This window comes from Netta rufina (assembly GCF_964035555.1).
Source record: "Netta rufina genome assembly, chromosome: 4".
Classification (NCBI taxonomy): domain Eukaryota; kingdom Metazoa; phylum Chordata; class Aves; order Anseriformes; family Anatidae; genus Netta; species Netta rufina.
This window is the reverse complement of record NC_140127.1, coordinates 7,015,652-7,042,170: the sequence shown is the minus strand read 5'-3', so window position 1 is coordinate 7,042,170 and position 26,519 is coordinate 7,015,652. Positions and strand designations below refer to the sequence as shown.

General features: G+C 42.6%; 1 protein-coding gene across 2 annotated transcripts; it reads right to left on the bottom strand.

Annotated features, from left to right (window-relative positions):
* Nucleotides 1-5,120: 5,120 nt before the first annotated feature.
* UBE2D3 (ubiquitin conjugating enzyme E2 D3) lies at nt 5,121-26,503 on the bottom strand. 2 transcript variants are annotated; one of them, XM_084286289.1, is made up of 8 exons: nt 26,106-26,503; nt 13,326-13,389; nt 13,209-13,240; nt 10,665-10,742; nt 9,722-9,827; nt 8,246-8,339; nt 7,692-7,741; nt 5,121-6,620 (listed from the first exon to the last, which is right to left on the bottom strand). In XM_084286289.1, the coding sequence occupies exons 1-7, from the start codon at nt 26,127-26,129 to the stop codon at nt 7,693-7,695; spliced, it is 447 nt and encodes a 148-aa protein (XP_084142415.1). In that variant the 5' UTR covers nt 26,130-26,503; the 3' UTR covers nt 5,121-6,620; nt 7,692. The 2 variants fall into 2 exon arrangements, with proteins under 2 accessions (XP_084142415.1, XP_084142416.1); XM_084286290.1 differs by lacking the exon at nt 7,692-7,741.
* Between the last annotated feature and the right edge of the window lie 16 nt (nt 26,504-26,519).

Here is a 26,519-nt window from a genome sequence, read left to right as displayed (position 1 = left end):
GGTGGAGAAAGCAAGAAAAAAAAACAACTATCTAAGTAATAGTCAACTACCTACCTCCCATCTAATTCAACTGCTTGTGATTGCGTAACCCTACCTTGAAGTGTAGCTTTCAATGAATTTGGAATGGATTCTCAGGAAACATAAATCACAGTGTAAACAAGACTTAGGGATATCCTCATGAAATACAACTCAAACTGTAAAAAACATTAATAAAATAAGTTAATACGGCTGGCAATAGAAAAAGGTCACACTTACTATACCCAAATTCTCCCTCTTAAATTTGTTCTTTATCAGCATTTGTCCCATAGTATCTCACTACCCAGCTTAGACCTCGTTCCCAATCAAACCATGACCCCAAAAACCGAAATATTTTCATACAAATACAGGGTGAAAGGAGGCTTGTACTGGGGTAAATTGCATGTACTTAAGCGCACCCATGGGCTTACACATTGCAATTAAAGTCTTTAAAAAGTAGTGTTTTTTATAGCACTACTGTATATCAGTGTGTAGAACTGCCACCTTCTGAGTGTTTGGACATGCCTTATTTATGCCAAGCTATACCCAACTATATAGAAATAATTGTATCCTAAGGATTTTATAACCCTTATAACAAATACGATGGCCACCACCACATTTTAAAAGAGTAACACATAACAACTGTGCAAAATAATCATCTGGAAAGCCACAGTCATTCTGTCTTTCGGGGGCCTTATGTTTATACCCACTACATACAATGGGTTCTGGGCTTGCAGAATCACACAAAGGATTAAAATACAATAATGGCAGGCTGCTTTTGTAAGCTTACATGGTAGGATTTTCTACTCAGATCATAGCATCATTGAAGCAAGATGGCCTTTGAACATCATGGATCTCACTCGCATCTTGTTTTTTAATTTAAATGCATTTGTATATGGTTTGTCCACTTGCCTTTCAAAAACAAAACAATAAAAAAAATGTCAATTAGACAAGACAGATGCTTAAGAGGAGCAACATTTTAAGGGGCTTCTCTCACTGATACAAAGATTTGAACAGCACTCAGTCCCACACACCAAATTTAGTTCTCCAGCCAGAACTCACCCATTCTCTAACAGGATGTATTGGTACCACGTTCTGGAAGCTGTCTTGCTCTCCACTAAGGTTGTCAACTGAACTCCTACAGTAGCTAACAGTGATACTTTCCTCAACGCTCTTTTGAGTACAAAGTCTAGTATTTTATGAAGAGATCTGGACCTCTGGCTTCAATAAAAGAATTCCAAACCTTGCAATAAGAAAAAAGAACAAAATAATGGTTATACTTCGAATTTTCCAATTCTAAGGTACCTGTGAATTAGTTACTTAGCTTTTCTGTATTCGTTATCAGAGGAGGATTAACAGCTTTGTGGAGACTCTGTAGACCTCAGTTTAGCAAGAGCAGCCTTCCCCAAAGAATTAACAGCTTCATACTAAACTAAATGCCAAAGCTATGACACATCTTTGCTATTCACCTTCACACGTTTGTCAGGATGAAAGGGTTATAGACTCATGCTAAGCTCTGTACACAAGACTGCACCTTGCAGCTCCTGACTTAGATGGCAACAGGGCCTGGGCTGTGCAATAAAAAGTAAAGTCGCATTCCAGAAAGTTGCCGTAAAACTCAAGACAGGACTCATGACTACATGAGCATGGTTTTCTTTCAGACTTGAATCAAATGCTGTGAGGTAAGAAACGCTGAGGCTACTCTGGTCAGAAAAAAATAAAATAAAATAGGCTTGATTTAGAAACAAGTATCAGCTTCTCTTTTCCTCAGCACAGATTAAAGTACCCCACTCAGTGCCCCCCATCAATAAGGTACAACCACAGATCAGGGATCAGTCAAAAGCAACCTTGCAGAAACTGTTGTCGAAAAACACATTCTGGTCAATGTTCCAGGTCTCCCGATGAAACTCCCTTCCCTCATATGAAAGCTTCCCTGCTTGCATACAACATTGAAGTCTCCCAGTCAGGCTTTCCCAATGGACAGGAGAGAGGGAGGAATAATAAAAAAGACAGCAGCTGATGAACTATTGCATACACACCTGCAACAGCTCATCTGTCTACACCCTGAGTTATTCTTACTAAGACAGGTCTGCACTGGTATTCTTCAGCAGGCTAACTTGGACACTTAAAATTACAACTATTACAGCTATCTTATTGCAGGTTATTTTGAAGCCAGTGGATTTTACCCTGCATTGCGCTGATGTCTGCAGCAACGCATTTGCACCTCACAGTAATATGTGCAGCGCATCTTTACCTTATGTATCTTCTCGTTACATTTCTGCCATTTTGCTTCCTGCTTTACCATGCTTCCTCTGCATTGCCCCTGCACTGTTCCTAGTGTGTAAGCCCTCAGCCTTATACTCTAAATACGTCAGCCATAATTTCAACTACCATTTAAACAAACAACTGCCTATTGAGGTCAGAATCCAACACTTCTCCAACTTACGTCTATTCTAGGTTTATGTTAAAGGCACTGGGGTAAAATACCATCCTTTCAATTGCACCAAGAACCGCAGAGCACAAAACAAGCATGTTAATCCTACCAGCAGCAGGGGGGTTGTTTTTGCTTTTTTTTTGTGGGATGGGGGGGGGTGTTCAGGCTTTAGGGGATTACAGTATAGTCTATATTCTAGTGAAACCTTTATACCTCAAGATCCTTTACTGATCATAGATTATTTCTCTCATTTCATTGTGCCAATTTGCTTTACTTAACTCACTAAAGGAGACAGTTCCCTTTGCTTCCCTAGTCTTAATGGATAAAAATTAAATGCTTTTTTCATTTTTGTTGTTCTAACGCCTATAAACACAGCAAGAAATCTTCAGCTGCATTCCAGCTTTTACCATGTGTTAAGCGTTATTAAGGACTTGCAGTCTGGAGATTTCTTTTGAATCACTAGCCACACATCTGATGTACCTATTGAATCTGCTTCAGATTACGATGCTTTTAAGACTTTTTTGAACAAAGAAGAATTTGAAGTAAAATTACTAGAGAACAACAAATGGAGGTTGCAGAAAATAACACAATAAGAAGTTATTTAGACTGCCTCTGCCTGTGACTGCTTAAGCCATTAAATTCTTTTTGTTAGTGCCATTTCTTTTTTACATCTAACAATATGTCTGCACACTTATACATTAACCTGTTGTCTTTTAATCATTTGCCAGGCTGCAGCTCCATCCCTCCACTGAAATCAAACCTCACTGTTGTGGTCTGCTTAAAACCAGACTTTTGTTTCAGAGCTAACATCTACAATCTTTGTATAAAGTAAACCATGCAAGGTGCAATTAGGTGTTTTTTATACAAACATGTAAAAATGTACTTACACTCATTTTCAACCAAGACAGACAAAGATGCTGTATGCAACAACAGACAGGGAAAGAAAACAAACCTCTCTAATCAATTCTACAGATCAAATTTTTCTGCAACTCTGAGAAGACTCAGCAATATGCTTGGAGTCACTAAAACTTTTTCAAGTAAAATTTGAGTAACTGACTGGAACCATGTTGTCAAATTCAAACTCCATTTAAACATAGCAAGAACTCTTCAGAAAAAAAGAAAACAAACAAACAAACAAACAAACAAAAACCTGATGTACAACTTTCTTTCCTTGATACATGTTTTTAAGTTTAAGTACCTTGGCTTAACTCATTTTCTATGAATACCCTCAAATAAAAGCCATTTAAAAATTTAGATTTCCATTTCAAGACTTTAGTGTGAACCTGGCTCCTCCATTCTGAAGCTATTACCGTGTTTATCATACTAAAATAAGGCTTTTAATTAAGATCTGGACATGGCAACTCACTTCAATGCTTTCCACAACCTTCAGCTTTCACAAGTTCAAATTGTCTGTTTGTTCCTCTGTATATTTCTCTAAAATCAAGACCTACTATGTACTTCCTAGGCTTTCAGTAGGTAGATTACTCATTGAGGTAATCACTAATTAACCTCTCTGTTTCGGTAGAAGCTCTTAACTTCTTTCATCTCCCCACAGGCCTACACTAACCAGCTTCTCCCCACAAGCTCCCACCTCCTTCAAGAGTGAGGCCCAAACGCAACTTCCACAGCGAGCCTGCGTGCGACGCTACCCAGGACCACTTCAAGGACAAAACACTTGCTATGTTACCTCACAAATGTAAGATTTAAGTCTCAGCATGACCTCTGGCACTCAGTTATAACATCTGCAATTCACCCATAATTCTTTCATCAAAAACATGCTTTCCAGTTACAGGAAGTTACCACAGAAGTTTACCACAGAAGTATTATCACAGATATACAAGAGAAATACGTAGCGGTCCAAAGAACACTTCCATGTAATATTTTACTATCTTCTCCTTCCTTCACCCTCCCTCATCCACACCCCTTTGAGATTTACAAAGTCCGGTGCCTTACATCTCACAGGACACCTTCCTAGTTGACCACATAGGTGACTTCAGTGGCTATGGCTCCAAGACAAAACAATAAGCATGAGATTAACACAGTTCCCCAAAAGGTAAGAACAACAGGTTCACCAGCTTAAAAATACAAGCTTTTACCTCAGTAGCAATGCTATTGGCAGCTGTATTTCAAGTATAACCAATTCCAGCAAAATGGTGCAAGTAAAAACCTTTGGTTAGCAAGGCAGAAACACTGCATGAACTGCAGCTTCATCAACAAATCTACAACCACATCATTTCAGTGAGGCATGCACTATTAAAGACGGCCCAAGTTTCTTAATTTCAAGCCAACTGGACTTCAAAAAGTTCGCTTTCATATTTTAAAACCAGAACAAACCATGTCCAAACTACATGTGCAAATTTTTTATAAAAATTAAGGTTTAACATTTATTTTACATCTAGCTTTCCACATCCATGTGGGGACAAGGAATCAGAATGTACATAACTATAAGCAGTGCAAAAGTGGTGCCAGTGCGAAGTCACAGGTGCACAATAAACTGATAGTACAGGACTAGAGAAAATGAAGCTATGGATGTTAAGAATGGAGACCAAAAAAATTAAACAAGGAAAAATATGAAGAGGGCAGGAAAGAGGAGAGCCGGATGTTTAATAATGCCCTTGTTGCTGCAAAGATAAACTAATGGCACAAGACAATGTTTCTTGTAGAACAAAAATCCAATAGCAATGAGTCTTTATTCACGTTTAGTCACCTGACATGAGGAAAGTGTCTGTTGCATTAAAATAGTCATTAATGTAAATGGCAGCATGGCTGAACAAGTCCTTTTCAACGGTAACGAACATCCCACATAGTAAAGTCACTTCAACACAGCCTCATGACAATTCCCACATCAAAACAGTACTTTATTTTATATTTTTTTTTGCCTCATCATTACTCCCACGTTAAGATCTTTCAGCTGTCAAGTGTACAAGGTGAAGAAAAAGGTTCTCAGTCATCAAACACAGGTGCATCAGGAAGTGTCTCCACAATACACCACTTCAGATCTGCTGGGTCCCCAGTCCATCCTTGAACGCTGGGCTCCCAGCACCATGTGTAGCACACTACTAAGGCTACACTACTAGGTTAGCTTATTAATTCTGCATACATCAGGCCGAACAATGTGTCAACCTGCAACAGACTGAGCATTATAACTGAAAATGGCAAAAGATTCACTCTATTGAACTTCACATCATTATTTGATGTTAAACAATGAGGCAAATCCCAACAGTATATACAAAAACCAGCTTTGCTTTTACAAAAGATTTTGTTTCCCATATTGATTAATCCAGGCAGCTAACTCATTGGTTTATGCAACTTTATTGAAGAAAATAAATCAATTACTAGTAGAGCTATTAGTTGATCACTCATCCATTGACAACTTGCATCATTTATTCAGTGCTATATTAAACAGTGTTTTGGAAGACAGATTAACTAATAGCTCCAAGCCTCCTAATAAAATTTAAATGAATTACAAAAATGTTCTTAGACCCTACTTTGGAATACAAGAGATGTTTGACTTCCAATTTCCATTCTCTGTAAAACAAGAACTGGTCATTCCTTTATTGACATGCATAAGATACATCACATTTTCTGTTCTGCTGATGCTATAGATTCAGTACCAATTCTCCAGACACATCAGTTATGAGCAAAAATATATAATAAAACCTCAGTTCTCTAACACTGGAAGGTTTGGAACAAGATGGATGTTGCGACAGCAAAGTTGCTCCTTTGATAGGAGAAAACTGAACATCCATCTCCCCTCCACCCTTTCAGGTGGTATCTTCAGTATCTGTTAGAGCAGTGAGGAATGTTTGTTTTTTAATCTCATAACCAAGTTAGAATGAAGACATTGGCCACATAATACACATGCTCCATTAAGAAAAAATACTCAGAATCTTGGGCAATTGTTCTTGTGTAACTACTTTACAGATTCTAAAAGCAGTTATTGTCCAAAGCTGGAAGAACTAAAGTCTTCTCAGATGAGCATGTGCATGAATGGAAGGAGGTAAACAAAAAAATAAAAAAGATGAGGTCTGATAGGGGAGCAGCCGGATAAGAAAATCAAAAAAGGAACAGTAATTTAAAGTTTATTCCAGCTATAATGCAGGTTATTCTGACTTTAAGGTAGCATCACATGGCATACTTCTGAGTCCATTCCCGAGATATTCTGTTGTACCTGCAAAGAACAACAGGAACTGAGTTACTGCCATCATGAAAATAACAATTTCCTAAAAGGTTAACGATCAGGTATTAAGTTATCCCCATCTCCCTAATCTCTTCACACTAAGAGAAGTCCTTCTGTAATAACATACAGTTAAACTTAAAAAAATAAATTAATTAATTAAAAAAATCCTTCCCTAGACTAACCAGGGTGTCCTTAAATTTATTTGAAACAGTTGAGCTTCAAGGCAAGCAGATTTGCTAGAAATCTCCTGTGAAAAAGTACTCAAGGGGAAGGAACAGAGACCACTTGGAGTAGGAGGGGCAAGGGGAGTGTTTTGTTTAAATATTGTTCTTAGATAAAGATTACAGGGGATCACATGCCATAAGTAAAGATTACTTGGTTAATAATATCATTGGATACAGAATTTATGTCAAAATTCTCATTTTAGAGTAAAACAACAGTTAACTTTCTTCATACTTAATATTATCTTTCCACATGAACACACCACTGAAACAATTTTTTTTTTTAAAAAAAAGATCATAATATCTTTATGTACACTACTTCCACAGGAATTGAGCTGAATTAGTTTATACTTAACTCCATGCTTGTCAGTAAGAAGTTAATTTTCAACTATACAAGCACAACATAATACCCATACATTTTCCTAGCTTAGAAAATGTAGAAGATGGACACCAGTGAATAACGAACAGTTGAAATTTGGATTGCCCAAATTCATGCATATGGTCTGATCACAAAGTATTGCGGCCAGGGCATCACTTTTAATGAAATTCTGGCAAAATGTGTGTAAATACTTACCAGAACAGGATAACAAACTGGCTCTAACTTGGTAATTATTTCACACTATCTTTTTTTTTCCCCCCCACCATGCAAGAGCGGTATCTGTGAGAAAGTAACTAGCCAATACAATTCACACTAACCACAGATCAAGCTGTTAAATATTCAGGTTCAGTAACTGGTACATCCATTATCTGTTAGTTAATCCAGTGCCTTAAAGCATGCAGCACTCAAGTGCTGACAAGCCTCCATTTTGTTAAATGCACCATAATGTGCAGATATTCTTACCCTACAGCATAGCGTATTTCTCTGTCCACTCTCTTGCTAACCTATTGTACCTAATTGGACAAGTATATTTAGCATTAATATATATATATAAAACAAACAAAGGCTACTTCATATAACTATCTGTGCAAAATGTTAAAAACACGTCAGGAACAAAAACAGTTGTTTCAACACAGATAGGAAAAAAAAAAGTTAAGCCTTTTTCAAGAGGAGCTCCAAAATTAAAGTCCAGGCTACTTCTAAAAAGAAAAAAGCACCGAAATAACAAAGCTGTCTTTTCCTCAATCTAAATATATCCTACTTATGCATAGTAAGCCAAGAAATGGGCAACACGTACTTTCAAATACTGTCACACTTGTGGGAAAAAGATAAGTTTCCTTCCCCCTGAACTTCAAAGATTGTTGTTAAGTTATGCACTACCAAGAATAGGTACTTTGACACACAAGTTCTCTCCATCCCAGATTTTCACAAAAGGCTCACTCAATACAATTGCAGTCTGACAAAGCACTCTTCATGAAGTTTGTTAAAATATTGGTCTTACGCAACTCCGTACTTACTTGTCTCTGTCTGTTTTATAGATACGTGCAATCTCTGGCACTAGAGGGTCATCTGGATTTGGATCACATAACAGTGAACAAATGGATAAGAGAACTGTAAAAAAAAAAATTCTCAATAGCAAAACAGGAGCAATGATCTCAGAAACAATGGAGCACAGTTCTCTGCGTTAGCACAATGTCAGCACGCTAGAGAGTCCAAATAACCTTTTCCTGACACATGGCCAAAATAATTTTGTAGACCGCTTGAAATTAAAAAACAACAACAACAAGAAAAACCCAATAGACTAAGTTAGAAGTTCCTAAGAACTATTTCCCAATACTTATAATGTTCAGTAAGCATACATGAAAACAGCACTGTTGTTTGTCGTACCTTGCACTATGATGCAAGGTAGCAGGCAACTAAAGCATATTATTATGCATTCTAATGACCAGCATATTCCATATTTTCAGTTATTAAACCCAGCGTTTATTTATTTATTTTTGGTCGGGCTGATTTTTTTCTCTGTAGCATGGTATGCCCTGATCTGCATTGGCTAAATTACATGTGTGTTGTAAGTAAAGGAGTAAGGCTCCTGCAGGCAGCTGTAAAGTCTGCATCCTCTACTCTCACAGCGGCTTTGAAAGAAAAACATAGTAACAACATTAAAATGTAGGGAATCCACATTCAGATCACAAACCTACTCCTCACACAGACAGGAATTACAAGTTCTATAGACAAAGCAGCACTTTGATGGATCATTTTGAAGCCACAGTGACCAGCAGCTTCGAGGAAAAACAAAATTTGATCATCATGAAAACATTTGAGAATTAGATGTTATTTACTGTACTAAAATGAAGAAAGCAACAAAGCTTGTATTGCAGGACAACATCAACTTATCTTGAAGTATATAATCAGTAAGCCGTGTTCAGGAAGTTAACGTAATACAGTGCCAAGGCAGGGCAGCAGAAAGCAACATGTATCAACAACCATTTTCTTTTGTTTACCACAGCCAAGTGCCAATATAATTTTACATGGAATTCTGGACAGACTCAGTCAAAAAACAAAACAAAACAAAAAAAAACCAACATTAAGACTTCACTACTAAAAATGGAAGTCATCTTTAAATTGATATGCAGGAGTATTTTTACATGGAGAACAGCAAACATGCAATTCCTCAGCCTTATGTAGTTTCACAAGCCTGCTTCAGTCCAAATGCTGGCAGTTCGCTCTGGGACCACGCTAGTAAGCTCTCCCATGAATATCAGAGCAAATAAGCAGCCAGATAAGGTTGGCTGCTACAGCCATGTAGCAGAAGGTATTTGAAAAAAACAAACCCCCATTTAAAAATGCCGTAAGATATTATCATCAAATTGGTAAAAACACAGGCTACATTAAGTAAGGGAAAATTCAAGAGATGGGCAGAAGCTCAAGACAATCAGAGCTAAAAGCACAGTATTCAACACCAGATGGAAACATTTCTCCTTTGCAAAAGTTACCTTTAGAAATAGTTAAAGCAGGAGACCACTGTGATCTTAGAATATCGAGACAAATGCTGCCATTACTGTTAATATTTGGATGATAGATTCTTGTTGTAAATGCAACCTGCAACAACAAAAAAAATGATACTAAGAACGCGTTTCGGTTTATAGCCACAATGATGTCACCCTCTCTTTTCAGTCAAGCTATTAGTCAACGCCTTTTGCTCTAAAAGAAAAGAATTAAGTAGTTCTACTCCATCGCGGATTCATGGAACAGCAGCCGAGCCACAACCTCTCCATTTCCAACTACCAGGCATTCTACTTCAAACAGAGAGAGGGCAAGTAGGAAGCTGCAATTTAATCACAGGTGTCTGCACCATGATGAAGACACTTAACACAAGTGTTTGAACCATGGCAACACAGCCATTGCAGGGCTAAAGAATCTCAAAGATGATAGTTACTGCCAGCGTGCACCTTAACACTGCCTGGAATTTGGAAGACAGGCTTTTGTTGTAGTTTTACTAGTTGCTTGTCTTATTTTGTAACTACTGCCAAATTCTAACAGGTACCATCACCGCTGATTTCAGGCACTCAGTAAATTAATCTCTGTCCATGGGGTCACGTTTTTACAGAACCCAAACAGCTGTGCTGTGAGACCCGACAGCCTGCTCAGCAAGAATTCCGTTACAGTAACACAAATCTATTGAGCTTCCCTAACAATCAAGAAAAACAGAAATAAAAACAAGCATAATTCCAAGACAATCAGAATTCACTTATATGAATTTGCTCCTAAGAATATATGCCAACACATTCATTTTGGTGATAGGAAGGCATGTAAGATATTGTAGCACATGAAAGAAGCGAGACCTTGACAATATTTGAAGAAAGATGTTGGCATTTTCAATCCTGTCTTTGGTTCCTTAAAGAGTGCTAACATCACAAATGAGAAATCAACACTTACCTTAGGTGGTTTGAAAGGGTAGTCTGTAGGAAAGTGAATTGTCAAGAAGAATACACCACCCTGATATGGACTGTCATTCTGCCAAAGTAAACAAACAATTCTCCTATTACCATCTTTAGGACAAATTTCACTGAAAATGTTGCTTTTAAATAATGAAACTTATTTAAATGACCAGACTATTTATTCCACCAATGTAATGGACACAGTAAAAACTCAATTACTAGTGATTGAGTGATACTGAACAGATACTGAACAGGTCTCATTCTGGATGGACCTCTGAGTTCATGCTTCAGAGAAAACTTTTCTACCAATCCAAACAGGGCAATGTGACAAAAGCATCCAAGAAGTAAATGGTAACAGAGTGGAAGTCCTCTCTAACAAGTTCAAAAAGGTGAAGTTCTGCATTTGGAGCTGATTTGTTATAACCACCCAACTTGACAGTGGCCAAGGGCCTCCCTCTAGGTTCTATCCTTTGCCTAGGTGTTGCTTAGCCCTCCAAAAAACCTACCCATGCACAGCTAGCTCCTTGTTCCTTGGGGTGGGGGGCACAGACAAAGAAAACCCATCAAGATTGAAGTGAATCCTTCCTCCCTTTCTCTAATAAAAATTCACCATGATTGGCTATAGGGGGAACACATTCCCCCTGCTCCATAGAAACAGTTACAGGGATAATTCATTCAGGCTTTAACTATTAGCAGTAAAATAGTATTTGGATTTTTGGAAAAAGCTGATAGGAAGTATGGGAAAAACGTGGTGACTAAATATGGACTGCCTAAGTTACTAATTACAAGAAGAAAGATGTCAGAAGTTTTTACTTGAAACTACAATTAAATTTCCAAAGTGAAGCAAGTATTCTGTTGTTTAACCTGAAGACTACAACACTCTTAATTCCAGGCTCGTGCCTATGAAAAATGTATCTGAGAGAGAGTACACTTCTGAATTATTTGTAAATTCAACCTTCATATTCCTTGTAAGCACATCTCACCAATGTAAGCACATCTCACCAATGTAAGCACAAAATAAATCTTTCTTAGCTAAGTAAGAGCAAATTAAATTCTGCAACACAAGACAAGGGACTGAAACCTGGAAACACGTAGGGCATATCCTATGCAATCTCTACCCGAAACCTAGCAAAAAAGATGTAACTTCTTGCAGTTGGTCGAGAAATACTCCGTGAGGATGCATTTTAGCAATTGCAGGAGCAAACTCCTCACAGAATCTGTTAAAACTGAAGATAAACTAATGCAAGCACCCTTACAAAGAAAATCACAGCCTGTATAATATTATATTGCAGAGGGGGAATGCTAAATGATTGGGTACTGCAACCCTTGTCTTTTATTAAAGGCACTAAGCAACACCATGGGAGCACTAAAGCTACCAACACCACACTGTCAGGATATTTCCAAGGCCCGGTTTTGAAACAGGAAAGCAGGCCTTTTTGACTGGCACCACAAAAACCACATGGGGAAAGAAAGGAGCTGTACATTGTTGAACCAGAAGGAGAAGCTAAAAATAATAATCCCGTTTTTTAAATTTGACTGATGTTTAATACCTTACAACCCCACAGATACATAAAATCAAACTGAGTACAGCACAGAAAATACCTTGCATTTCAGACATGAATACAGCTGTTAAACGATTTTATCTTTGAGGCACCTCGTTACAATCAATGAGGACCAGGGACTTGGGAACAAAAAGCCATTTTTTCCAATCAGGTGAACCTCTAATACACAAACTTGCAGTGTTCTACTTAAACCACACTTGCAGATATATAGAGAGAGAGTCTGGGCGATGCCGCATCACCGATATTTAATTCCTGCTCTGTAGCCTCACCAGAAGCATCACTTAAGGGCTCCAGACCTGCTGGCATCTCATATTGGACTCCTCAAGTTACAAAACGTTTTGTTTCCTAAATATAAATAATCAGCCCTGAGAACTCCAGATGTCAAGTGTTTGTCTTCACTAAAAGCATAAATGGAAACATTTGCCTTCTTTAACAAGGAAATGGCCTTGTTCAGGTTTCAGATACGTACCATACATTTAACACACACTCTTCTCCTCAGTCATAACCAGAACCTCACAGTGCAGTGACTTTTACCCTCTACTCCCAAAAGCACTCAAGACCTCAGCACATGACACTAGATCAAATAGATTCCCTCATCTGCTTCAAAATCTGCACAAAAGCATCCCAAAGTAATTACTAAAACCAGGATGAGCTCTTACTACAAGCAAAACCCACGCTAGATTCAAACAGCAGAAACAATTAAAGGCAATGTTTCTAAGTAAAGTGATAACAGCTTACATTGTTCTAGAGATTATTTCAGCTCAAGTATGTGTCCTGGTAAAACGTCACAGCAATGCAATAATCATCAGACTCATTTTTTTTCCCCCTCCTTCATTCTGTGTTACTGTAAGGAGTATCTCTAGAGCTAAAGCCTGATAATGGGAGTTGAAAAAAAGCAAAGCAAAACAAAAAAACACACAAGTTGTTCCTGAATCAGAACTACTAGTTCAATATTACGTCACAAGAATTAGAATACTTACAGGTCCCATAATTGTGGCTTGCCAATGAAACACTACAAAAGAAAAACTCCGCATTATTATCTAGGCATGGTATGCTTTGAGTTAGTAGAGCAAAACATAAAACTTAAGATTACTTACTGTCATCTCCGACGGGACCTGCTGAACACTGTGCTGGAGGATCACGGGCTAAGTCACTAAGTTCCTTTAAAAAAAAAAAAAAAAAATCTGCTCAGAGAGGGAACACTAATGAATTCAACAGCCATTTTCACTCAACATCCAACAAAAAGCTTTAACAGTTTTTCCATAAACAAACACAGAAGAACATACAGTAACAACTATTAGCGCCAACAGATCAGTATCAGAAACATCTCTGTAAAAGATGATGACTCCCAAAACTGGCTATGAAGCTGAACAGTTACAAGGACTGCTTTTCCAAATACATGTCATTACTTTTTGTTCCTGTCAAGACAACCCTGCTGGAGAAGGGACAGAGACAACAGGAGTACGCAGCCTGAAGAGGGCTAAGTCTAACCAGTTTCTGATTGTGATTTTTAATGATCAAGTCTTAGCTACAGGAGCCTTAAGCTGGAATTGAGAACGCTACTGATTAGTCAGTCTTCATGGCATAAGAAGCACGAAGTGCATAACATCCGGTACTAACATTCAAAACGATGACAACAAGAACAGAACAATGCCAGAAAATCAGTTTCTTTTTCTCCACTACCTCCAGCAGGGATAAATCTTGTGTATAACTCTTGTGTATATTAAAGAAGACTAGAAAGCTGGTAAGTATTGGAACCAGGCAAAATATCTGCATTTTTTAATTTTAAGCTTTGTATTTATGATAATTATACCTTTAAAATTCCGAATTGACCGAAATGCAGAAACCAGTCCCCTCCCTCCCTGTTACAGAGGGAATGAAAACAGAAACTTAGAATGGAGGATTCCTTGTCTAGGATCAAGATTGTGGTGATGAATCACTCAAACACATCACTGATTTGTTTAAACACTCCGCAGTTTACTTGGTTGGATGGTGTCTTTTAAAATGAAATGTATGCTTTCAGTTGAAGAATGTAAGAGATACCTTCCTTCTTCCCTGCTCAGTTTTGAATCTAAAAATGGCTTCAGGAACTTCTATAAATCTGCACTTGTCAAGGCATCTAGAAGTCACAAGAAAGGGGAAAATCTTCAGTTCCTCTCCCATATATTAGCAGTCGCACACAAGTTATTTTACTACAAGTCCACACAAGCCACTAAAACAAGAACTTTCCATTACATTCTCAGACATTTAAGAAACCCAGGCATCCCTGTTATGTTGGAAATATGCACACTTGGACCAGACAGCTAACAACTCAGCCTAGGAAGAGCCTGATGTATATCCTCTGCGTTTGACAAATTCCGCACTTGATAAAAATGTAGTACATGTAAGCCAACACAAAACGAGCAGAAAAATACATTACTTGGAGCTTGAACACCTTTGTTCTTTCAAACACAAAAAGAGAACACTATTTCAATGTGTAGAAGTCCATAGGTTATATATAAAAACCCTTACTTTTTACAAGTCCCTAAGTCCATATGTTCTTAGACCCGCATTTCACCACCCTACACAGGCCAATTTTCATCACCTTCCCAGTTAACCAGATCTGACTTTTGCGCTGGAATGAGATTAGCCTGCAAATTTGAACCGTACCAGTTTTCAAAAGCAATAGCACAGTGAAATTCCTATTACGGTCCATTTCACTGCTGCTGTTACTTCCAAGGGTGGACAACAGCTCCTTCCAGACCACAGTACATCCCTTTACAGGGCGTTCCTCTACCATATAGCACTCCCCACCTATTGCTGGTGTTCCCTGTGAAATCCTTATTTCTGCAAGGAAATACCACTTATTAGGTCCATATACTGTTCAGTAGATTTGCTAAGTTATATTGGTATCATTCATGTAAAGGCAAAGAAGAAATGTGAAAGAACTTTCAGATTGAAAGTGGTTTGTGTTTTTTTTTTCTTCTTAGTTTTCAGGATCCCCAGCTCCTGCACTTGGCAAATCAAAAAGTCCTGTTAATCAGGCTTTCTTCTCATCCAAAAGCCTTTCCATTACAAGAAGGATCAGTCATTTATTTCCGACACCTGGAAGCAAAAAGTTCCACTGGATTTTTTGTCCCTTTACAGTAAACTGTAGCAACAGAACGAGCAGAAAGACAAGTGTTTGTATTTTAACGTAGCTGTGTAGTTATTACTGGATTATTTGATTTAATCAGGGAAGAATATTGGATCCTATTTTTGGAAAACTGTCATGGGGACTAAGAAGTACGAAAAGGCTCTTCATGCAGTTTATCAAAATTATTAAAATGAGTAGTATGAAGAAGGGCAAGAGAAGACCAGCATAAAAGCGTACTGCTGAAGATAAAAGCTGTTGTACACAACAGCTTTGAGAGCTCCTCTAAAGGTACTACTATCTTCAGAGAAACAAGAAGTCAGTACTCAAGATAAAAAGCAATTGATAAATAAGGTATTCTAACATGTCAGGGGAAAAAAAATGCTAAGAGTATGTCAATAATCCAAGAAGGAAAGGCAAATAAGAAGAATTCCAAGTATAAGAAAAATATTTAGGAAGTCCCAGTGAAAAAAATCAAAAAGGTGTCAGTACCATTAAGAATAGCGTACAATTAATATTCTGGTCATCCAGACTCAAAATACATGTCCATGGAGAGTTACCTCTCTGAAACATTTGAACTAGCCTGGAGAGGAAGCAAGCAGTGACTCCAATGGGCTAAATAAAGGGTGGTCAGCGGAGTAAAATTTGTAGCAAAGCTCTTTGTTTCAGCAGAGTTTAAAATGTGGGGAAGAAGGGAGGCAGCGGCCAACCAACCGCGGGCAGGTTCTTCCTGCTTGCAGCAGCACCGGCTCTATTTTTACCTCGCCGTTTAAGCGTGTGACACTCGGCATCCACACAAAAGGAGGGAGGCTTTTCTTCGCAGACGGGGAGCAGAAAGTTCTCCCCGTGTGACTTGAAGAAGCGCCTGCTGCCGGATCCAAGGGGCAAACTGGAATAACTGGAAGCTCGGCAAGCAGAGACATATGGGCTGCGACATTCGGAGCGCAGCTGAAGGGCTTCATGCGAGGAAAGGGAGGAGCCTCCCCCCCAAGTCAGCATGGAAAAACAGACTTGCCTTCTTAGCTTATAGAATAGCCCATCTTGACTGCTACCAGGCAAATGCTGCATCTGGAAGTATTTCTAGAAGCAGAACTAAGCTTGGTAATTGCCATGGGCTGATAGAAGGCAGCTCAGAATTGTTCCCCCACTTTCACCATTTCTTACCAAGACCATGGGAAGTTTGTCAGACTAAGTAAAATGGTAAAGAAATAAAGTCCCCAGCACTGTTCTGTAAAATATCTGAGCATAAGGGCTTCATGCTGCTCGTGCTGCAGTCCCTCCAGTTTTGCTCCTCCTTGTTCCCAGTCAGTCTCCGCAGTGCTCTCTTCTGTCAAAGGATCCCGAGCTACATCCCAAACATCCTTAGAAATGCCCCAAGTAGAGCCCACGCTTTCCTGGAGTCAGCTGCTGCGGTTTTTCATTTTACAGGTGGCTTAGGAAAAAGAAAAAGCGACGTTCCCAAGACACCAACTCCCAGGGCTTCGCACAGAAGTGGCCGCAGCAGGCTGGGCTCAGGGCGATGCGCTGGGACGGATTAGTCTTGGATTACAACCGTGACTCCCAGGCTCTGGCTCTGCCGCAGGTTTCCGGTCCAGCTCCGGCGTATCACCATTCCTGTGCCCCAGTTTCCAAATATAAAGTCGTGATAGTGCCTACCTCGCCACTGGGTGGATTAGTCACCCGGCATTTTACAGATTTAAGCGCTATTTAAGGCCCGAGGACCAGCGCTGCTGCTGTCAGAGACAACGGCAATGAAGCACGCAGGCCCATCTTTGCACCAGTTTTGGAAAACCAGTTTTGGATAACTGGAAGTGCAGCCACCATACCTGCTCCTGCCACACACCAACCTGCTTCAACACAAATCCAGCACCATGGTGTGCCGCCAGGTTCACCTCAAGTATGCGGTAAATGTAGTTTTTTGTGGAAAAACAGATGTATTCTGGGCTCATCTGCCCCCTCTCCGTGAATTCAGCAAAACACTAGCCCAAAAATAAACCAGTAGCTTCAAGACAGATATAGCTTAAAAAGCTAAGCGCTTGTTTTGCACATACGTCATGTAACTAACAGAATATGTACTACATGCTTCAGCTGATGACGTGAAAGCTTGGCACGTGACTGTGAACGCAGGATCCTGGGCAATACCATAAAACACCAAGTGCCTTTTGTTTTTTTCCCTGACAGAAGAGCTGCTGAAGAACCCTCAAACAATTCCTCTCCGCCAGCTGTTTAGAAAGATTACAGCAGTCATCCGAAGGGTGAAGAACATTTAAAGAATGACGAAGGACGCCTCATCCAAACAGACATGAGCAGGACCACGAAGGGAAGTACTGCGGGCAACTAGTTGCTCTCCTCACCGTTCTTTGCAGCACTTCTTCACGTTTCCAGGCCTTTCAGGTTTCCAAACCCAGTAGCAAACGGCAGCCTGCTGCCCAGGCAAGCTCCCTCCTTGCAAGGCAGCAAGCAGAGCCGTCGGTGGCAGCAGCTCCTTCGCTTCCCATTGCTCAGAATTCACGTTCCCTGCAGATCCGCTGCTACATTTTTCTAGTTTAAGCTGGAAATAGCCAGGGCTTATTTTTAATGATAGTAGCAGCTGACTTAAATACAGAGTGGCAGAACATCACTCATCTTCACTGGCATAAATGCATAGTTAGACTTAATATCGGTTCGTAACACGGTTACTTGTTAAAATCATAAATTGCGGCTTGCTGGTTTCTAGTCAAGAGAGCACAATGAGAAGAATGAAGTTTATTTGCTTTAAGTTTCCAGACACTGACTTGTTCTACACTGGAGGGACTGCAAGGTGATATGCAGTTAGATCAGAAGCCTAAAAGAAAAGAAACACCACACATAACAAAACAAAATCACCAAGCCACACAAAAACCAGCATTTGAGTGCTCGTCTAATATAGTCTGTCATAAACAGGACAGCTCGAATAACTAAGCATCCAAAAATTCACTCCATTAGTCTTTACTCATTAGCTCACAGCTGAAAACAGCTTTAAAAAAGAAAGGATTGGAAGCAGCTATAAAGGGAGGGGAAGAACATTTAAGCCTGTTTGAAGATTAAGAAGTGTCAGCCAGCAAAGAACTACTGCTTTATCCCACACACCTGCATTTGCAACATTCGTTTCAGCATGAAAATTAATTATCCCTGGAAGCAGAAAATAACCGTTTGAAAAAAAGAGTCTGAATGTGGATTTTTAAGCTGAATACGACGACACTGGCACAACACACGAGTGTAGCCACCAGAAAACTATCCATTTCGAACAGACTGACCTGATGGCTAACGCTTAAAAATACGGATACAAACTACGTATAATGACAGTGCATAATACAGAAGGATGTAGGCTGTTGTTTACTGAAAACCGAGGGCCAGAGAGCAGAGTGCTTCTTCACAAACCCAAGCCACTATGGCCCTGAACATAAGGCTTGGGATCATCTCAATCTTGATTATTTCACTTGTTCTAATTTTCAGAATGTCATCTCCATAGTATAAAACCTCTCAGGCAACCCACTGCATCTTGGTTGTACAACGTGTAGCAACAATATGATGATGTCGTCTTAAAAAACAGACATTGAAATATCCAGGTTTTAAACCGAGCAGTCGAAGGAAATGCCAAACTGCTGTGCAGCTGTAATTAAGTCACTTTGTGTGCCTGGACTGATGCAAACTACTCGGATGACTACCTGCTATCTCGCCAGAGAACCTGCCTTTCAGCACCCAGACCTTTGTGAAAGGGGCTATTGTCTACAGCTCTTCTCACCTGCTCTGAAATTTGGAAGGTGTACAATGTAGGCAATGGTCTCCAGCAAATTTCACTGTTACAACAGCTAAAATGTCACTCTATTCTACTCCAGCCTTTCCCAGAGCTCACCTCTGTAGCTGGACAGATCTGCCTGGAAAAGGAGGTCACTCACCAAAAAGGCATTCAGCACAAACTCAAAAAAGGTGGCAGCAAATCCTACAGTTGTGCTTTGGACTCAGAAGTATGGCTTGTTTCCCCACAAGTAACCAAAACCCACAGCAGCTGTCTTAGTCAAGACGAAGAAAATCTGACTGCTTCACACACACCAATTCTGGGCTATTACAACAACAACCGTCCTCTGAAAATCACAGGGTTACAAAAACACAAATGCACATCAGCACAGGATGAAGACTGAACACTGCCTAAAATATTCAGAAGGGAAAAAAATGTGGTGTGCAGTTCGGGTTCACTTCCTGCTCGTTCAGTGATAACTGGGGGGTTTTAATTCTGCCATTCCCGAGCTTCTGAGGGCTGGATCCTGACACTTGACATACTTTCACTTACAAGCTTCCCCTGTGAGAACCACAGATCGTCGGTTCTGCAACCAGAGCAGCACCCAGACACGAAGGCACGCGGTGGAAACCGGCCACAAGAGAAGTGAGAGGCACGCAGCTAACTGAAGCAGAACGGCTGGGGAACGAAGGGGCAGCTTACGTTCAGCATCAACTCAGAATGATACACTTGGAAAAAACAAACAAATTTTAAAAAACTACATTCAAAGCGAGGCATAGTTAGGCACAGAATCAGCTCACGCTGAGCCAACGATGTAAAAAAATTCCCAAGCTGTTCCCGAGGTGAACTGCAGATGCTCTCACAGTTCAGCTCCAGCTCAGCTACCCAGAGAATATTGGTGTCCAGAAGGGTCTTTAAGAGCAGAAGAGGGGAAAAAAAACAACAAGCGGTGTTTAAAAGAGTATTTATAAACAGACTTCGACCACCACATTGAACTGGGGGAACAGATGGGGGGCATTGCTTATCTGGCACATCATCGTTCAGGGGATTCTCCTCTGCTACGCAGGGAAAGGACAAATGAAAACCGAGTCCAAAAGGAAAAACAAAGTTTGCAGTCATCCGATTTACAGCACTGCCTGGCGTAATTACTTGGATAGGCGAGCAAAGGTTGGGAAATACAGCCTGAGAGCGGGGCACTCGTGTTTACCAGGAACACGAAGACGACGGAAGCGACGAGCACCGGGCCAACCTCAGCCCAGGTTGGAGAGGAAACTCCCCATAAAACAGCCGAGAGCTCAGCACAGTCCTCGTGCCCCCCTCCACCACCACGACCTACACCACTCGAGCATCCGCCCTCAGTTCAGCCTCAAACTCTGGTGGCCAGATGCTCGGGGAAAGGATTAAACTTTCGTCTCCTTCCTTTTTTTTTTCCTCTAGGCCCAAACATTTGCAAAGCAGCCTGACATCCTCCCTTCTCTCTTTCTTAACACCAGAATAAAAATTACAGTGAGACCTTGAAGATGCCTAACCTATCACACATCTTATAGGAGCGATGTTCAGAACAAAGGCTTCCTATCATCAAAATTTTAATACTGAAGCTAACTATTGTGCATCAATGTGCACTGAACAATGTTTTAAAGAAACCCTTTCCGTTTATCTTTCAGTCCTGAAACCTACAATGCCCATTTTTCAGTAAACCCTGTCTACACCAAAGTGTTTGATGAATAGTTGCCGAAGGCATAAAGGCTAATTTAAACTTGTAAATGTAATTTTAACTAATTTTTTGCATGGCTTCCCTTGCACAACCTACCACATTTAACGTAATGGATCAGCGCCCCATAAAAAGTCCACCGATGAGAAAGTTTAGTTTTAAAACATTTAAAAAAAAAAAAAAAAAAAAAAAAAGCAAAAAGAGCCTTCAGTAGTTCCTGTTTAGAGTTTGAAGGATTAAACGTAGGTTCAAGAAGTTCCCAAAACTATCCAGCTTGTGCAACTCAACATTGTTTAAGGCTCTCTACCGTTAAAGCCAACTTGACAGACACAATTATGTTTAGGAACGCGCTGCTGACTGCGCTCCTATATACATTATCCCAGCTGCTCTCGTTTCGTACCCTGGCTAGTTTATTTTTTCCTGCACGTCCTACCGGCCGATTCCTACAACACGTCAGTCACAGGAGAAAACAAACGCCTGTACCTCAGCCGTTTCGATGCAGAGTGTGTTAGTGTGAACTACCAACCGAGGTCAGCTTATATTGGGGTTTCAGCCCTGACGTTGGAGCACAAGGCACGTGTTCCCACCTGCCAGCTCTGATGCACAGGGAGGGACCCGTAGGAGAACAGAGGGCGGGCAGTTAAAGCAGCAAAACCATCCTATCCACAGCAGAAAGGCTTATTTGACGTTGTGTATCGATGCCCTGATCCGAATTAGAGAGGCGCTACCCCTGCCACCACTCCTTACCAGCTGCCAGCCGAGGCCAAGGAGCTCCATCCTCTCTCCCTCCTTACTCAGCTCGACCCAGGTCTGCCAGGAAAACACCCACTGGCAGGGGAGCATGCCAGGCTGGAGAGGTGGCCTCTGCAAGGCACGGAGATGCCTTTGGCAGGAGGCAGATCGCTGCTGCGTGTTCAGCAGCTGCTGCTACAGCTGTTTGTATCCCACCCGGCCATGCAGCAGCGCAAAGGAAGGCATTAGTGCTCCGGAGCTGCTCACGGAGCGGGGAGGCAGCTGAAGGGAGCTCGTTTCGCAGAGCTGTGCCTCAGCTCTCCTGCAGAAGAAGAAACTCGTGTAGGGAGTAATACCCAAAGCGTTGGCTTCCTTTCAAAAAACAGATCTTTAAAAGCTGGAATGATCGTAAAGAAAATGCTGGCTAGACAACCTTTTACCCGGCGCATTATCCCACCCAAATCCTTCAACAGACCAGAAGTCTGTTTTTAAGGTATGCAAGAAGTACTCATCTAATGGACTATTGATCCCCGAAGTCCTGTAAATTACCTAAGCGAGATTACAACCCCGATTCCAGCGCGCACACTTCAAGACCTATGCTGACCGGCAACTTGTCTCACAAGCGCAGAGCCCAATTAATGGGAGAAACCTTCAAGTTCCTGCAGCTCAAACTTCCTAGGTATGGAAGCATTCATTTTCCACTCCAGGAAAGGAAAAAAAAAAAGATCAGTTCTTAGAGCACACTCAGGGCCTTATAGGAAGCGCTGTACTTGAATATGGGTGTCAAACCTACCCAATTAAGAAGCATTATTTCCATTTTAATAACAGTCAGTTTGTAGGATAAATGTCACTTTGACTATTCAAGCAAGCCAAATCTTAAACAGAATTTACACGGTGACAGCTTCCAGGTGATGCTGAGTAATTTTGCTCTGTTTCTCAAACAAAACACCGAAGGTGTTCAACACTCGCTCCTCCCAAACGCTCCATCCTGAAATGTCAGGACTCAAAATCCCCCGCTGCCCTCTGGCTACCCGTGACCCTTCCAACCACCGAGCGCCAAGGCCCCGCGGCGTTACCTACCTGACACAAGACTCATCTATTTTGAGTACCCCTGGACAGGCTGAGGTGAATTAACACAAGTATTAAAAAGGTAACGCAAGACACAGAGCGCATTCACAAACGTTTAAAGCATTTGAACTAATCTCACATCAACTGCATTTCATCAGCTAATTGACCTCAACTTCCTGAGCCCCTAAACAAATTCAGACTTATTTCTAGACATTCACACAAGGTGCAAGATCAATCCCCTAAGTTCAAGGTATTTAATGATTTTGAATGAGCACAGCAAATCAAGACGGCCTGCAAAAATAAAGTCATGCAGGTTTCACCCAGCAAAGCCTAATTCCAAACAGTCAGCTTTTCTAGATAGGCCCACTTTTAATTTTTTATCCTAAGTTGAAAACAAACAAGTGGCAATCTCAAACGAATGTAACAAGCAGGTTTTATAACATTTCAACTGAATTGCCTCTACGCAAGTTACACCTTCGGTCCAAGTGATGCAGATTTTCGTGCTGCCTTCATCCCAGCACACTGCATCCCATCTCCTAAAAATATGATGAATGCCTCCAGGGTTCGTAGCATTTCTTATTTTGAGCGTTTAGAGGAGGGCAGCGGGGGGGAGCACAGCTGCAATTAAATATACATCTAGGAATAGTGCTGGAGGCTGTAACCTTGAGGAAAACTGTTATTTAGTCTCCACTCTACACCTGCCAACAGAAGCCTCCTATGTGTACTTACGTAGCAGTAAAAGGTTTTGCCACCTCCAGCTTCCAGGATGCCTGCTCCGCTTAATTCTTCCCTAATAACATCCCCTGACATCATGATGCTGGCTTGCACCGCCTTTCCCCAAACGGACACGAAAGGCGGCAGGCACAAGTTTTCCGAAGGATTTCGCCGACGAGACGCTCCGTGCACGCATCCCCACCTCCTGCATTTATTCTATTTTTAGGCCTTCCACACCGCTTCGCCCTAACGGATGTACACAGCAGTGATAAAACGGATGCCTGCCGATGACGTCACCTCCCCGAGTTTTTCCCCGTTTCACGCGTTCCCGGCCCCGCACTCCAGTGTGAAAGTTTCCCCTCGACGGAGACGTGATGCTGTTCGAACCCAGGCGCCAGCGCTGCAGCGACCACGGGATGCTAATTTAGCGGCTACCGCTCAACAAGCACGCAGCGAGCATTTACGTACAAGCTCATAAACAGATGCTCATTCGTTCCACTGCCCTTGTGCTTATTTGGGGAAAAAAAAAATAAAAATCATCCTCCTCAGGGAAGGAACCCACGTCTTAATTTTAGCAGTTTCCCATTATTCCGTGGCAAAAGCCGTTTATTGGCACAATAAAACAACTGCCACTCTTTCGCAAAGCGAGCCGTGTCAATAAAGCCGAGTTTTGCCGATCGAATGCAGGCCACCCTCGGGGCAGACGGCACAGATGCGAGGATGAGATCCAGCATAACGTCATCTTCCTGGGACTGGCTGTGTACCTGACGGCTCCTGCAGCTGGAAGAGCTCAGTGCAGCACGTTCCAGAAGCAGGTAACCCAACGCACAACACACGAGCACTCATGTGCTTTCGTTTCCAAGTCAGAAAGCCGACTTTGCTAGCTCGGCAGCACTCTGAAGGCGCTACATACTTCAGGTTACATCTACACACGCTAATTTTATTTAGCCATGGATAATGAAGGATTTTATTTTACCCAGAACACAAGGCCATAAAGAAGAAGTGGGTCAGAGACCCTGAAAACGCCTTCCCAGTATGTTTGGGATGTCATCGGCTGCAGGAGACAATGAGTTCCAGCCCTGACAGGTAATGCCAGGAGTCAGACTAAACCAGCTACGTGTGATTACAATGTTGTGAGGTCCTGGTCTCTCTTTAGCCTGCTCTGATCTAGTGCCAACTACGTACTGCAAGGAAGCAGAGTTTCAAGGTCTGATCTGTGACCTTACTATAGGAAGACAGGGGATCCCAGATCACCGGTGTCACAGGGCCATTCCCTGGCTTTACAGGTCGGTAAGACTAAAATCCCAATTCAAAACAGCCTCGTCATGAAATCGGTCCTTCTATTTTTGGATTTCAGCCTCAATCCGAGCAAACGCTTTTATCAGAAACCACGCTGAAGGAGAAAGCACCTCGCAAGCACTGTTTTCAGTCTGGCTGCTCATCACCATTTTGACTTTCCAGGCCGGCGAAAACAAAATCGAAACCGTAAACCCCCATGTGAATTTGGAAGCGTATCTTGTAGCGGGGTGATGAAATAGATTAAAAATAGCACCTTATGAAAAAAAAAAAAAGACAACAACAACAAAACAAACAAACAAGCACGAATCCTAAACTCCGGCACAGGGTGAGCGAAGCAGCTCGCTGCTCCTGTAGAGCGTGAGGATTAATGCAGGCCTGGAAACCGCACACAACAGGCCCAAACCGTGAAGCCGGGCGGGTGGGTTATCGATTCCCAAGTTCGGACGAATCGTTTCAAGGCTTTTCCAAGGCTTCGACCACCAAGCCCGGTGGCTGGAGGGAGGCAAACCCTCCCTCCACAGCACAACCACCCCCCCTGCGCTTTTAACCGTGCGTTCTCACCTGCGGCGCCCGGCTGCAGTTTCATAAGCAGGAGCTGATGACAAAGCAGAGCAGGGAGTATCCCAACCGAGCCCCGAGCCCGGCGATAGCCCTGGGAGGAGGGCAGGGAGGCGGCGGGGCTGTGGCAGCAGCAGCCCCCGGGCGCCCTGAGGTGCCGGGACACGGCGCCTTTCTGCCATCTTGCTGAGGGGAGGGGGGGGGGGGGTTAAAAGGGGCCTTTCCCGTCAGCGGGCAGCGCTTTAAACTTCCCTCCCCTCCACTTTATTTTTTATTTTTTTCCCCTTTTTTCGTTTCGTTTTGTTTTTGTGGTGTTTTGTTATTTATTTTTTTTTTCCTTTTTCCCTTCCCGCTCGCGCTGCGAAAGCCGCGATTGTGCAACGCGGCTTCCGTGAGGCCGAGGGTATGGGGTGAGGGGGGGGGGTTGTGGGGTGTGTGTGAGGAGGGGGGGGGGAAAATAAAGGGAAAAGGGCTCGGGGGGAGCCGCGGAGGAGCCTCCCCGGGGCTGCGGGAGCCCGGTGAGGGCCCGGCCCGGCCCCGCCGCCATCTTACGATGCGGGGAACAAGTTCCGCGCCGCGGGGGGGAGGAGAAGGAAAAGAGGGGGGGGGTGGGAGCCGCTCCCCGGCCCCACGGAGCCCCCGGTGGGGCTGACACCGGGCTGGCCCCGCTGCTGCTCGGCCTCGGAGCCGGGCTGGGATCCTCACGGCTTGCGGGGCCGAGCCGGGCTGGGCTCACCCCTAAACACACCCCAACACCAACACCCCAACACCGCGGTCCCAGCCGTGCTGGGTGCCCTCCCCCTAAAAACCCTGATCAGCGAGGGTTGTGGCGCAGCCGGCTAAATAAAAAAAATATAATAATAATAATGATGATAATTAATAATTAATTAAAAGGGGGGGGGGGGGGGGGGGCACGGCCTCCTCACCTTGTTGATGCGTTTCAGCGCCATTGTGTGCGAGTGCCGCCGCCGCCGCCGGGCCCGTCCGTGCGCCGCGGTGATTCCGGAGCGAGGAGGAGGAGGAGGAGGAGGAGGAGGAAGGCGGGCAGGGGGAGGGGGCAGCCGCGCCGCGCCGCTCCTTCCTCCGGAAGCTGGCCGAGGGGGGCGCCCGAGATGGAGCGCCCGGAGCCGGGGCTGCCTGCGGGCGGCGGGGCCGTGCGCCGGGAGGAGGCCGGGGCTGAGGATGAGGAAGATGAAGAAGAGGAGGAGGAGGAGGAGGAGGAAGGAGCCGCGAGGCGCCGGCCGCGCTCCGCCGCCGCTCAGCCTGGCCCGGCCGCCGGGAGCGGAGGGGAGGGGAGGGCAAGGGGCGGGACCTTCCCCGCTGGCTCCGCCCACTGGGCG